General features: G+C 36.5%; 1 protein-coding gene across 8 annotated transcripts in view; it reads left to right on the plus strand.

Annotated features, from left to right (window-relative positions):
* MKLN1 (muskelin 1) overlaps positions 1-15,581 on the plus strand; it is a 392,319-nt gene that overhangs the window by 316,767 nt on the left and 59,971 nt on the right. For all 8 annotated transcript variants that reach the window (XM_005902205.2, XM_070369015.1, XM_070369017.1 and 5 more), the window contains 2 exons: positions 6,198-6,419; positions 9,270-9,399. In XM_005902205.2, coding sequence (XP_005902267.2) covers positions 6,198-6,419; positions 9,270-9,399 — 352 coding nt within the window. The remainder of the gene's footprint in view (positions 1-6,197; positions 6,420-9,269; positions 9,400-15,581) is intronic.

The raw sequence follows: 15,581 nt of genomic DNA on the forward strand, positions 1-15,581 counted from the left end.
GAACAATTTATTTTCTTCCAACTTGTTCCAAATATCTTTTCCAAAAGATGCTTATGTTTTTACAGGTTGAAAAAAAGAATAACTTAGGGGTAGTCTGAGGATATCGCATACGTTGTGCTCATGTGGGCCTATGTTTCTCTTGACTTTGGTAAAATAGAATGTCCCCTGAAGCCTAGGTTCTGTTAAATAATGCTTCACTTTTAACTCAGTAGATGTTATTAACAGGACACTAGGGGTGAAGAGGCCAAGATTGCAGTGGTGATTCAGCCAATAGCTACTTCTGTGACCTTGAACAATTAACACAACGTACTAGCATACATTTTCTGTTCTGTTTCATGCAAATTCAAAGTTATAAGTTGGAACCGACTCCAAGAAATACTTGGAGTTGTTTGTAACACTATAAGATTTGATACTTAACATTCAATTTGAGAGGATCATGAGAAAGCTAGAGGCCTGAAGTTGTGTTTAAAAATTACTTTGCCATTTTAAATTTTAGCATATTAAAAAAATTAAAATTCAGAGACTTTTAGATTTCCTAAGGACATAGTGGCAGCTTAGTTCTGAAGCTTTCCATGTTGTTGCTTTGTGTGATTCTTCAGGAACAATGAGAACCAATCGAAAAGATTTTTAAAGAAGCAAAAAAACAAGACAAGTCACATATTCAGCAAAACCAGAAGCCAAAGAAAACCCACAACTCCCAATTCCTTGTAAATTTAGCCAGAAACAACTGGAATACCCAGAAGCTGTATTGAAGTTCACAGCTGTTTAATGGGGAGAACTGGGAATGCAGAGGAAGCCTAGCAGAGGTACATCTTAATGGAAATGTCATGAGCAGAGCAGAAATTGAACCCATTGCAGCTACTGAGGAAATCAGTTAAGTAACATGGGGGCTTCCCTGATAGCTCAGTTTGGTGAAGAATCCATCTGCAATGCAGGAGACCCAGGTTCAATTCCTGGGTCGGGAAGATCCGCTGGAGAAGGGATAGGCCACCCAGTCCAGTATTGTTGGGCTTCCCTTGTGGCTCAGCTGGTAAAGAATCCTCCTGCAGTGTCAGAGACCTGGGTTCGATCCCTGGGTTGGTTAGATCCCCTGGAGCAGGGAAAGGCTACCCACTCCAGTATTCTGGCCTGGAGAATGCCATGGACTGTATAGTCCATGGGGTCACAAAGAGTCGGATACGACTGAGCGCCTTTCACTTTGACTTTTCACCATGTGGAAAATGCCCAGCAAGGCCCATAAGTGGTATGGAAACACCATGACAAGTAGGGACAGTGGCTTGTTCTGCATGTCCATTGAAGGAACTGGGGGAGCTCAAGGCTCCAGGTAAGGCCCCCTAAGCCAGATGAGATCCAGTTAGAGAAAACATGGCTTCACAGAAGCTCCATATTTTGAAGAAGCCATGCAATTCATTAGAAATAGAGGAGGAATTCCTTGAGAAGGAATATCATACCTCCATAGGAACCTTGTATTATCTGGTGCAGGGAAATTTAGCTCAGTTAAATATGGGAAATCATATTTAAATGTTAATTAAATATGAAAAACTAATAAGTAGTAAACAGTGTAATCAGTAGTAAACAGATCTTTAGTGAAGTACTCTAAAGGAAAGCAGTGAAAGTAAAAACAGTAGCAGAAGCTTTCTTTCATGCTAACAGCAGATGAAAATTATATTCCAATATTCTAACATAAATTAAATGACTTAATGAAGCTTGAAACTCTGAAGAAAACTACAAGGCATACATTCAAGAATGCAGATGAGATGGCCAAATAATTGGAGCAGGTGAAACTGGGCCTGGTAAATCTCAGGGAAGAAATTGAAGAAAAATATAGTAAACTTCACTAGTTTACAAGGAACATAAAGAAGACTGGGTAAGGGTCATAAGAAATACAAAAAGCAGATAAAGAAAGCAAGTATGGATATAACAGCTAGCTAGGAAATATGGAGAAGGAAATGGCAACCTACTCCAGTGTTGTTGTCTAGAGAATCCCAGGGACGGGGGAGCCTGGTGGGCTGCCGTCTATGAGGTCACACAGAGTCGGACACGACTGAAGTGACTTAGCTTAGCAGGAAAGTATAGACAGAAAAGACATGCAAAAGAGAGCCAACATATACATTATTGGACACATTAAAGAAGAAAACCAAAACAATGTAACAGAAGAAATATTTATACATAAAATTCAAGAAGAATTTCCTCAAGACGGAAACCTATTCCACATAGTGTAAAAGGATGTGTTATAGCCAGAGAAAATTGCCCTAGGCATTCAACTGTAAAAAATTCAACTGTGATAATATATTAGTGACATTGAATTTCAAAGATAAAGAAGCCATTTTGGGGCAACTAGACAAAATGATCTACAGTTGCATTCAGTGCTAAGAGACAGTATCTAGAAGGTTTTCAAAGAAAAGACAGTATGAGCCAAGGACTTGACATAAAGTACTGGACAGTGTAAAATGAGCCAATCAAGAAGAGACAGGAGGAACTTCAGTCACAAGATTGGAGATCTCAGCTTACTGACATTCTCCCTGGGTCAGTGTGGATCATTGAACATACACTTTTACTGTCTTCCTGCCCAGCATCCTGTGAAATGACAAGAGAATACATTAGTAATTGTGTAGAAAAAAAAGAAAGATTGCTCTTAGGGAACTTAAAATATTTGAGGGAATTCTTATGAGTTAGAAAGCAGGTAGGATTAGATCCAACCAAAATAAACCACAACCTGTAAGACAGCAGCAACTGGAGTCTCAAAGTATGTATTTTGGGGCAAACAGTACATGATCCATTGGGGATGAAACAGCTGGACAGTTTCCAGTTTGACTGAGTAGCACTGGACTGTGATCGTTATTAACAGGTCAAGTGTTCAGTGTGGACATTGGAGCTGGACAGATAAAGCACTGGAGAGCTGCCTGCAGCACCCTTCACAGCATTATGTCTCGTCTTGCCCTACACAGTCCCTTAGGTAGACTGTATATGCAACAGGCAGATGAATAGGGGTTCTCAGATACGAAGAAGGCTAAAACAGTAATGCCCAAATCCAAATATTTGAAGATAATTTAATACTATGAGACATGAGATACTGAACTCAACAAACTAAGACTTAAAAACAGCTTGTAGTGTGAACTGAAGACATCTTTAAGTGATTAGAGCAATTCAGGAGGCTACTGCGTCCATGAAAAGGAAATATATAGAAAAATTATAAATTAAAGATTTGATAGTGAAATTTAAAAATTCAGTAAATAGATTAAAAAGCAATGTGGACATCCTCACCTCTAAATGGTTACTAAATTATTACGTTTCTCTCTGAAATTATGAGAGAAAAACAAAATTGTTCTGAAATATTCTGAAATTTGAATATGTACCTGATAGTTCTAGAAAGAGAATGGAAGCCAACAAACAAACAAAAACCCCACTCAAGGTAAAAATGAAGAAAATTATCAGAACTAAAGAAAGATACTTTTCAGAATGAAAGAAATTCCTAGTACAGATCAGGATAAATGAAAAAAGAATATCCCTGCCTTGATACTTCCTTAATGATATCTCAGAATCAAGAAAGAGAAAATCCTATAAGTTACAGAGAGAAAATTGGTTACCTTCGAGAGTAAACAAGTATCAGCCTCCTAGGTGGCACCTAGTGGTAAAGAAGCCGCCTGCCCATGCAGGAGACACAGAGATGTGGGTTTGTTCCATGGGTCAGGAAGACCCCCTGAAGGAGCAAGTGGCAATGTGCTCCAGTATTCTTGCCTGGAAAATTCCATGGGCAGAGGAAAGTGGCGGGCTACAGTCCATAGCGTCACAAAGAGTCAGACATGACTGAGCACAAACGCACAACATACACAAGAATCAGTTTAACATGAGGATTTTTGGATGTTGCTGGGAGGTCGGGTAATGGGTTGGACGACACTACTTAGCTTTATAATAATTTCTTCAGATTTTGTGAGGAAGAAATTAATTTTGAACTCACCCTAACCCTAGCCAACCTTGTGTTCATGTAATAAAGTAAAATAAGATACTTTCAAATTAAAAAAACAATTGGGGATAGGTGTGAGGAATAAGTGGCTATCCATTATTTATTTGATTTTAGAAATTAAATATCTATCCTGACAGAGTAGACTCAAGATTTCTTGAGGGAAGAGATACTGTGGATTGCATAGTTTTAATAAGCCATTGGATTTTCAAAACATTTTTCAGAGATAAAAAATTAAAAGGAAACCATAAACTGATAAACAGCAAAGTTCCCTGGAGTGATTAAAACTTGTTATCTGAAAATAGACTCTCATTGAAACTAGGTATCTTACAGGGAACAACCAAGCTAAAGGAATAAAATTATTTCTATTTTGTGTCCTGTTTGTTCTAAGATATGAGAAAGAATCATCAAGCTACTGCAGTATCTTCCTCTGTCTTTGAGTTTGGCCTGCTGTGCAAGAAAGAGCTACCAAATAAAGATGTTTATGTTTCTCTGATAACAAATGAGAATAGCCATATCAAAAAGAAAGTTAAATATCCCCCAAAGGAAAGAGAAATGCCCTTTGTAGTCATATGAAGTAGAACCATAAGGGCTAGATAACAGGGACTGAACAAAATGAGTATGACTCTGTGAAAGAAAATGAAAATACGCTCACTCTATGTGTGTCCCTCAGCAATGTATGGATTGCTTTTCATGATAGAGTTGGATTGCTTGGATATGATGGATTGCTTTTCATGATATAATCATTTAAGATTAAAGCATAGGATCACTTTTCTTCTGAGTACCAGGGACATGAAAACTTTGACATCATAGTTTTTGAACCGTGCTCCCCAAGATTTCACCCCTGGGAATTACAGATTTTCATCTTAATTTGTAGAAGTCTGCCAGAAACCTGGGGAATGGCAAGTGAGTGAATCTTTAGTGGTAGGTAAAGATTTGGAGGTGCTAGACTAGAATTGTTTCTTTTTAAGATGAAATACTAATTTTAAAATAAGCTTTATAATTATTTAGTTTTTTTGTTAAAAACAATACCAGTAATAAACAGCAGAAGTACTTTGATAGGAGGAAAGAACTGAACATATAATGCCTAGTATTTGTGCTTTAGCAACAAGATGTTTTATTATTATTGAATATTATTTAATATTAAATTTATTATTAAGCATAAATGCCACTTGTATTCAGTCTCTGATTACCAACTTGTACTTATGTATTCTTTGAAATAGAATTGGTTTCTTATTTATTGTCCTGTGACCAATGGCTGTTTTCCCAGAGATATTTTTGTAAAAACAATCTTGAGTTGAAAGAATGGAAGAGTCAGGGTTGGCTTTTGAGGATGAATTGCTTGACGTACCTCAAAGAAAATTAAATTTACATACTGTGTTAAAAGGAGGCCAGATTCATCATGCCATAGAAGTCAGCCCAAAGACGGATTGCTGCAATTGTCTTTTCGTATGTTTGTTTTGGTAAAAACATAACTGGGAGAATTTTGTAAAATAAATGCAAAATGATGAATAAGCTACATCACTCTTATTCACATATCTTCTCTTTTATTAAACGGTAGCAAGAGGAATGGAATGCTTGCCTAGAATGGAAAGGGCTTCTCAGGTGGCACTAGTGGTAAAAAAAAAAAAACCCCACCCTGCCAATGCAGGAGACATAAGAGATGTGAGTTCAATCCCTGGGTCAGGAAAATCCCCTGGAGGAGGGCATGGCAATCCAATCCAGTATTCTTGCCTGGAGAATCCCATGGACAAAGGAGCCTGGCGAGCTACAGTCCATACAGTCTCAAAGTCGGACACGACTGAAGCAACTAAGCATGCACGAACTAGAATGGAAAAAAGGGAGTTTTTATAAGGAGGATGTGATCACTGTTTTCCCACAGAGTATGTTCAGTATTAAATCAGTAACTAAATTATTATTGGTTGATTTGGTAAAAATTATGCAGCTCGAGAAAGCATAAAACTCCTTAACCCAACATATTTTATTCTCACTGGGGAGAAAAAAAAAGGAAACCTGGAAAGGTATTTTGAAATCCATCCTGAATCTCTTCCACGTGGTGAGCAGAGCAGGATTTTAATATAAATTAATAAGTGCATATAATAATCAAGGATGGTATTTGATATTATTAAGACAATATTTAGTTTTTTTAGATTCTAAAACTGCACACATTGGTTTAATTTTAACTCATATGACAGGAGCAGTCTAAAGCTATTCAACCTGTTGCCTTGTTCTGTAGATGTGTATGGACTCGGAAAAACACATGATCTACACCTTTGGTGGTAGGATTTTGACATGTAATGGCAGTGTAGATGACAGCAGAGCCAGCGAACCGCAGTTCAGTGGATTGTTTGCTTTCAACTGTCAATGTCAAACCTGGAAACTTCTTCGAGAGGACTCCTGTAATGCTGGTCCTGAGGACATCCAGTCTCGGATAGGACACTGCATGCTCTTCCACTCAGTAAGAATATTCTTTACATTGTCTTATGTTATTCTGTCATGTATCTCTCAATAGAAAAAGAAGTGGTGCAATCTAATTCTTCAGTAAGAGAGCAAAACTTTTCATTAGAAATAAATAAGTGTTGACAATGATAAGGAAAAACAAAACTACCTTTATCGGTGAACTGTTTGCTAATTATATTTCCTATCAGCCTAATAATTCCTAAGTAGTTATCTCAGCACTTTTATGACTGACTTCACTGCTTATATGTTGTAGCTATTTCTCTTTCTTACATACCTTTCTACTTACTGTTTTCTCTTAGTATCTGGAAGGTTGATTTTATTATCTGTTCTTATTTTCCCCTCTGCTACTCTCCATTAAGTGCAAAGAATTAAGAATTGACTTTATAGAATTGGAATTAAAATTTATCAGCAAAAACCAATATACAAACATTTAATTTTTTCAAGTGTTATAATGAAAACATGGGCTCCTGCTATGAACAAAACTTTAAAAATATACTATGAAAGATGTTTAACATATACCAAAGTGGACAGAACAGTATAATAAATTCCTACGTACTTATTTACCAGTTTCAACAATTACTATTATTCTTTGTCTATTCTTAAATTTTATTGTGTTGGGTATTTTAAAGAAAATTCCAGACATTATATCATTACAACTATAAATACCATAGTGTGTCACTAACAGATAAAGACTTTTTAAAACATAGTTGTAGTATGGTTATGCTGCTGCTGCTAAGTCACTTCAGTTGTGTCCGACTCTGTGCAACCCCATAGACGGCAGCCCACCAGGCTCCCCCATCCCTGGGATTCTCCAGGCAAGAACACTGGAGTGGGTTGCCATTTCTTTCTCCAATGCATGAAAGTGAAAAGTGAAAGTGAAGTCGCTCAGTCGTGTCCGACTCAGCGACCCCATGGACTGCAGCCCACCAGGCTCCTCCGTCCATGGGATTTTCCAAGCGAGAGTACTGGAGTGGGGTGCCATTGCCTTCTCCGAGTATGGTTATGAAACCCAACCAAAGTAAAAACAATTTCTTTATATTGTTTAATACTGCACTCATTTTTCCCCTGCCATGCTGAAAAACACTTTTCATAGTTGGTTTATCTAAGTCAAGATCCAGAAAAGGTCTGTGTATTGCATTTGGTTGTTAGCTCTTAAATTTCTTTTAATCCATAAGAATACTCCCCCTTCCTTTTTTTTTCCACCCTCTGTATACTGCTTATTTGTTTAAGTAAGTCTCATGTGTGCTTTGGAATTTCCCATGTTCTCAGTTTGACTGATTTTTATCATAGGATCATTTAACATGATCCTCTGTTTTCCATATTTCCTGTTAGCTGGTGTTTAGATCTGGAGGCTTAATTTTAGATTCCTCTCCTTTTTTGGGTGGGCCAAAAGGAGAGTTGCAAGTATACTTCACAGCTGATCTGATTATAAAATATAAAGAGCATTTAATGTCTAGTTGTCACAACTGCGGTGGTGTTAAAATTGTTCAGGTGGGTTTAGGTGTTGTCAACCTGATTGATCAGTTATTAAGTTTCCTGTCAACTTTTTATCTAGTGGTTTTAGCAGTCACTGTAGTCTATAATCATAGACTAGATTTTAGTAGGGTTTGATAAGTGGACATTTTTCTAATTACCTTTTTCTTTATTTATTAACTGATTCTGCTATAAAAACTTATCCTCATTAACTAATTGGCTACTCTAATGGTAAACCACACAGGATAGGTAATATAAATATTTTGATTCTTTTCCTCTATTGTCTTTTCATTTTAATGAGCTGAGGCTCCAAAATTTACCAATGAGTTTTTCATAAGAATTATTATAAACTCATGGATTTTTATGTATTTGGTGTATTTAACTTGCTATCGTCATTCTTTTTGATTCCCTAATTTTTCTGCATCTTTGACCAGTGGGAGTACCCATCTTCCAGTATACCTTTGCATATATACATACACATATGTCTTTTTTAGTAATAGAAAAAAAAAATCATGAGTTTATACTGATATGTCCAAGTTAAATTTAAGATTATAGAATTTAAAATTTTATATCTTTGTTTTTGTGAAACTTTATAGTTAAAATCCTACTTCTGATGATGATATGTTACTTACAGTTACTTGCTCTTTCTATAATAGCTTACTGGATAGCAAAACTAATAGAATCACTGAATGCTGTTTAAGATTTCTTTCTGATTATTTTTCTGTTTAGGAGATAGCCCACTAGGGATGGGTAGTCAAAAAGCGAGAATTAAAATCACTAGAAAAACTACTACTTGTCTGCATGATCATGTGTCTCTGTCCAATTGTATCTTTGTATATAGGTTTTGTATATAGGCTTACTTGTTTTTTTCCCCCAAATTTCAGACATTATTTTTTCTTTTACTTTTATTTTCTAATTAAGGAAAAACATTTACATAGTTCTCAAGGCAAAACTGTCAGTATGCTGTTGAGTATGTATGGAGAGATATGGTTATTTTCCCTGTCTGTTCTGTTTCTTTCCCTGTAGCTAATTATGTTATTACTAGTTTTCCTTTGTTTCTTCTTGAAGAAAGAAACAGACACAACACACATTCCTTTTTCTCCTTCCATACACAGAGGTAGTACCCTATATACATTACTCTGCACCTTGGGTTTTTTTTTTTTTTTTTAACTTCAGTAGGATATCCTAGTGATTATCCCTTAGCAGTATATGCAGAGCTTCCTTTTCCACTTTATACCAGTACAGTAAGTACTTCATTGCATGGAATCTCTCATAAATTACTTCTCTAGACATTTAAATTTTAAAAGAATTATTATGAATTCTTTGTGAAAATGACTTTTTTTCTTCTTTCCCATTTTTTTTTTTTATTTTACAGAAAAATCGTTGCTTATATGTATTTGGTGGCCAGCGCTCGAAGACCTATTTGAATGATTTCTTTAGTTATGATGTGGATTCTGATCATGTAGACATAATATCAGATGGTACCAAGAAAGACTCTGGAATGGGTAAAGGCAATTAGTGATTCTTCTTTCATGTCTTAATTATTTCAGGTAGAAGACTATAACCCATTAGCTTTTCTTTCTAACCATTCTTAATGCTTTTCCCATTTCTTTAACCAAAGTAATTCTGAATAAGAGGAAAAAAATTCTCTACCAGCTAAATTATTTAATTCAACCTATTTAAAAATGCTATATGAATTATTATTATGATGAGTCCCTTTAACAGAAAGACTATGCAAATTTGTCAAGGGATTATTTATATGTGTGCTTGTTAAGGGTGATTATAAGAATTAATACCTTTTAAAAACTGCATGATCCTATATTTGCTAGTTCTTTCCACCTTCCATTTTCACTCAGGTGACTTATATTTTAGACACATATAGTAGAGTATGTCTTTGTTCTTGAGGGAAGATTTCACATTGTTCATTGGTAATGCCTTATAACTTTATACTCTCAGCATCCAGAAAGTTATTCTCCTGATAATAAGGTGATTAGTTTGCCTGAGATAATCCCAGTTTATATATAATTATTAATAGTGTCCCATTCATTCTCAAAAGTCTTATTTTGGATAACGTACATAGTTACCCTGCTTAGTAGTCACTTTGCCTGCATTTAGTATACACAGAATAACGATATTTGTTTAAGACTCAGTGCTTTAAAGTGCCTAATTAGAGCATTAGGGTAAGAAATTAGATTAGCTTGCTTTTCCTTTTATCTGTTTTTGCTTTTCCTTTTATTATTTATTATATATATATTTATAATAGTTGCTTTATATTTAGGAAGAATTAAAAAAAAAAAAAAAGCTAACACCATAATAAAAAAGTACATGCGAGGCAGTGTGACCCTCAGGATCTTTCTCCCATACTTCCTATTGGGCAGAGGCTAGAACTTCATATCCTGGAGAAATAGAGGCTCTGTGGAGGCAGAGAGAACAGGGTGTAAAATAGGACAATTAAGTCCATGTACTGAATAGTGGAACTTCTAACCCTTTCCCTGCTCTTAGGATTCTAGGTGTGTGTCTCCTACAGAAGTTTAGTGTCACCTTCTCTAGAGGAAATAAGTGGTGTCATAGAAAAGTTTTCCAGATACTGTTGTTTGGGGTACCTGCCCCCACTAAGATGTCTGATCTTTCTGGCTAGCCCCCTGTACAGTGGTTACTTTCATGGCCCAGTTCCCCTACGGTGTTCCCCGTTCTATACATACTATTTTCAGTTAAACTTTATTTCTTCACTGTAAATGAACTGACAGTTAATGATCAAGATCAGTTTTCTTAGAGAAAAGGATATTGCATCCATAAAACAATAATAGGATACAATGAAAGATCAGAGACTAAGAAAGACCTTTTGGAAATAAATTTTGTTAAAAGTAGTAGAATTGTAAGACATCTCCTGAGAAATAGACAAAGAGACAGAGATGGTGGAAATTGGAGAAAATAAGGACCTTAGAAAGTCAGTGTAAGAGGTCTGGTGTTAAACTAATAATAGTTTCTCTAACTATGGAGAGCAAGGAGAATGTGCAAGACTAGATTATAAAACGAAGGACTAACAGAAAATTTCCCTAAACTGAAAAGTATTGGTCTGCAGATTATAAATGGCCCCTTTTGGATGTCAATACCTTGAATTTAAAAAAAAAAATAAAAACAAAAACCTTCTCAGTCAGATGACACATCATTGCTCATTGTGGAATTTTACATATCAGTCATAAAAGGAATATCTGAAAAGCTACCAGTGTAAAATGAGGTCACATTCAGAGAAATAGGTCTTAGAATGCTAGAAATTTTCAGCAACATTGGAAGCCATAAGGGAAAACAAGGTCTTAAATATTCTGAGGGAAAAGTATCATCAACCTGGAATTCTATTTCTAGCCAAACAGCAAGGAAACGAGGGAAGAAATGGTATTTTCAGATATACCAGGTTTATCAATGGGGTATGTGTGTGTTTGTAGGTAGTAGAAAACCAAGAGAATGGCTTAAACAAATCGGGAATCTTTTGTCTCACAGGACGAGAAATCCAGATGTAGATGATCTGGAACTGATATAGTGACTTAGGAAATGTCATAAATGCTCTCAGGTTCTTTTTGATATGTTTTTCTATTTTTAACTGGTTTATTGACTATGCCAAAACCTTTGACTGTGTGGATCACAATAAACGGTGGAAAATTCTGAAAGAGATGGGAATACCAGACCGCCTGACCTGCCTCTTGAGAAACCTATATGCAGGTCAGGAAGCAACAGTTAGAACTGGACATGGAACAACAGACTGGTTCCAAATAGGAAAAGGAGTACGTCAAGACTGTATATCGTCACCCTGCTTATTTAACTTCTATGCAGAGTACATCATGAGAAACGCTGGGCTGGAAGAAGCACAAGCTGGAATCAAGATTGCAGGGAGAAATATCAATAACCTCAGCTATGCAGATGACACAGCCCTTATGGCAGAAAGTGAAGAGGAACTCAAAAGCCTCTTGATGAAAGTGAAAGAGGAGAGTGAACAAGTTGGCTTAAAGCTCAACATTCTGAAAACAAAGATCATGGTATCTGGTCCCATCACTTCATGGGAAATAGATGGGGAAACAGTGGAAACAGTGTCAGACTTTATTTTTGGCGGCTCCAAAATCCCTACAGATGGTGATTGCAGCCATGAAATTAAAAGACACTTACTCCTTGGAAGGAAAGTTATGATCAACCTAGATGGCATATTCAAAAGCAGAGACATTACTTTGCCAACAAAGGTCCGTCTAGTCAAGGCTTTGGTTTTTCCATTGGTCATGTATGGATATGAGAGTTGGACTGTGAAGAAAGCTGAGTGCTGAAGAATTGATGCTTTTGAACTGTGGTGTTGGAGAAGGCTCTTGAGAGTCCCTTGGACTGCAAGGAGATCCAACCAGTCCATCCTAAAGAAGATCAGTCCTGGGTGTTCTTTGGAAGGACTGATGCTAAAGCTGAAACTCCAATACTTTGGCCACCTCATGCGAAGTGTTGACTCATTGGAAAAGACTCTGATGCTGGGAGGGATTGGGGGCAGGAGGAGAAGGGGACGACAGAGGATGAGATGGCTGGATGGCATCACCGACTCGATGGACGTGAGTTTGGGTGAACTCCCAGAGTTGGTGATGGACAGGGAGGCCTGGCATGCTGCGGTTCATGGGGTCGCAAAGAGTTTGAAGTGACTGAGCGATTGAACTGAACTGAACCTCATGGTGGCAAGTTGACTAACACAGCTCTAACATCATGCCTTCCTTCCGTATAGGAAAAAAGGAAGGAGAGCCAAATGTGCCCAGAAAGCTCCCTGCTGACATTTCATTGACTGGAACTGTGAGACCTGGCTTCAGGAGAGTCTGGGAAAGCAAGCATTTAGCTTTTCCAGCCTTTGTATAGTCTACAGAGTAAGGGATTTGGAAATGGCTGTTGGATCATGCAATTAACAGTGTCTGCCACACAAGATTTAAAAAATGATCATCTTTTATGCACTGTTTTTCGGAAGTTAGTACGTCATATATACTAACAAAAGGGAGTAAAAGTAGTTAAAAAGAAAACATTCTGAGAATTGAGGAAAAGAGAATCTAACACAGGAAAGCAGTGAAGGGCCGTCCCAACATGATGCCTGCACAGCCAATGTATGAGCGCCCAGTACATATTGGAACAGGAGGACACAGGAAAATAGACCTCTCCTCCTCACCAAAAAGTGGTATTGACTAAAAGTAGATAAAAGATAAAAGTAGACTAAATAGATGTTTGAGCAATTGGAATAAAAAAGGTATTAATCGGTAAATAATATCTGATGTAAGAGGATAGGAACACAGTGGGAAAAGAAAATATTTTTAAAAAGCAGACATCATCATAGTACAGTTTTTGGCTTTACAATGAGCAGTATTCCCCTCTTCATAATAATGCAAAAACTAAAATCAATTTAACCAAAAATTGGGATAAAATTTAGTGGGAAGATAGCATCAGTGTAGTAAAATTCTTTGTCTGCTATAACAAGAAGGCAGTAGGTGCTGATATTATATAAAACTATGGAAAGAAATGGGCTTCCCTTGTGGCTCAGCTGGTAAAGAATCTGCTTGCAGTGTGGGAGACCTGGGTTGGGAAGATCCCCTGGAGAAGGGAACAGCTACCCACTCCAGTATTCTGGCCTGGAGAATTCCATGGACTGAAATTCCATAGAAATTCTAAGAAATGACTAATAACATTATTTATCATGTCTAAAATTGTCTATCTTGTTTACTCATTTATTTTCTACTACCATAGGATAATGTGGAGGTATATGATTTAATCTTTGATTTCCTCTAGCTTTTAAAACTTAATCTAATTTTCCATTAAAATTACTAAGAAGATGGAAGTAGTAATCCCCTACAATTCTGACACAGCTCTGCCTGAAAAACAGGTAGTGGAAAATAGTTATTGATTCGATAGGTATGTGTTAAAAACTTCTACATGCTGGCTTATGCTGAACTAGGGATACACTGGAACGAGATGATCATGGTCTCTCAGAGTGCTTATAATCCATCTAGTAAGTAATGTTCTGATGGATTATAGTTGTTCAGTTGCTAAGTCGTGTCCAACTCGTTGTGACCCCATGAACTGCAGCTTGCCATCCCTGTCCTTCACTCTCTCTCTGAGTTTGCTGAAACTCACGTCCATTGAGTCAATGATGCTATCCAGCCATCTCATTCTCTGCCACCTGCTTCTGCTGCCCTCGATCTTTTGACTGTTGGTCTTTTCCAGTGAGTCAGCTTTTCACAGTAGGTGGCTAAAGTATTGGAGCTTCAGCTTCAGCATCAGGTCTTCTGATGAATATTCAGAGTTGATTTCCTAATGGCTATTCTTTATTTAGACCCTAAATGCCAGTTACTAAGCATGGCAATACCAATAATATTATTAGAACTATACCAAGAGTTCTAATTGGTAGTATTAGTCTCATTTACTAGATGAGAAAAATTAAACTTAGTGAAGTACTATCTTATTAATATACAACTAGATAATGATACAGCGAGGGTTTAGAAGTTGAGGTGCAAAGAAGGTTTTTGTTTGTTTTTTTGAGGTGCAAAGGTTTTTTTTTTCCTTGACCATACTAAAGTACTCCCCAAGATTAAAAGGAAAAAATGGCAAAGTGATAGTGGTAAAGATTGAGCAAAAAAAATGCACTATGACAATAAATAGGCTTTAATGACTATCATTTGAATATTTTAAAAGTAAATCGTTATTAGTAATTTGCAGAATTGTTCAGTATATTTCATTCATTGCTATGGCTAGCTTTAGGGCCAGCAATGAATGGCCATAATTGTTCTTTTTGTTCAATTTTGTTTTGATTATAAGAGTAATAATATGCTTGTTGTAGAGAATTTGAAAAATACAGAAAGATGTAAAAAAGAAACTATCAAACCATTCAGACATAATCTGTTAACATTTTATTAATGTATTTCCTTCTAGTCTTTTTAAGCTTATTTATTTTATAAAATTTAGCACAATTTTATATTCTGCCCCTGGAGAAGGGAATGGCAACCCACTCCAGTATTCTTGCCTGGGAAATCCCATGAACAGAGGAGCCTGGTGTGCTATAGTCCATGGGGTCACAAAGAGTCAGATACAACTGAGTGACTGACAGTACTGTTTTTAAACTTACATTAAATTGTGGTATTTTTTTGTCGTTATGGTTTTATTACCAAAAGATAAGTGGATTTATTGCTTAATTACTGCTTTAATCAACTTTTATAAAATGAAAATCACCAATATTGCTATGGGTTCTTTAATTTTTTTATTGCTTTGTGGTGAATTATCCCACAATGCAGGCAAGTTTTTTTGTTAATGTAATAGTAATTGTTGATCATCTACTAACATCTAAGTTTGGCCTTCTCCTTCCCTTTCTCCCAATATATTTCAGTGCCTTATATATGCCAAGTATGTTTAGGTTCATAGCTGTGGACTAGAGGATAAGATCCCTTCTCTCAAAGGACGCATTTTAGTGAAGAGAGGCCTACGCTTGCTTTCTAAGTACTGGGAAGAAAAAAAATTGAATGCTATAATAGTGAGTAACATGAGAGGACCCACTTAGATAGAATAGGTTGGGAAACTGTTTCCGAGGAGGCAATCTTTAAGATTTCAGACGAGAAACAGAATTAGGAAGAACTGTGTTATGAACTGAGAGAAGTGCATGTACGAAGATTTCAAAGCACAAAAGAATTTAATG

The sequence above is a fragment of the Bos mutus genome, chromosome 4 (assembly GCF_027580195.1).
Source record: "Bos mutus isolate GX-2022 chromosome 4, NWIPB_WYAK_1.1, whole genome shotgun sequence".
In the NCBI taxonomy this organism is placed as follows: domain Eukaryota; kingdom Metazoa; phylum Chordata; class Mammalia; order Artiodactyla; family Bovidae; genus Bos; species Bos mutus.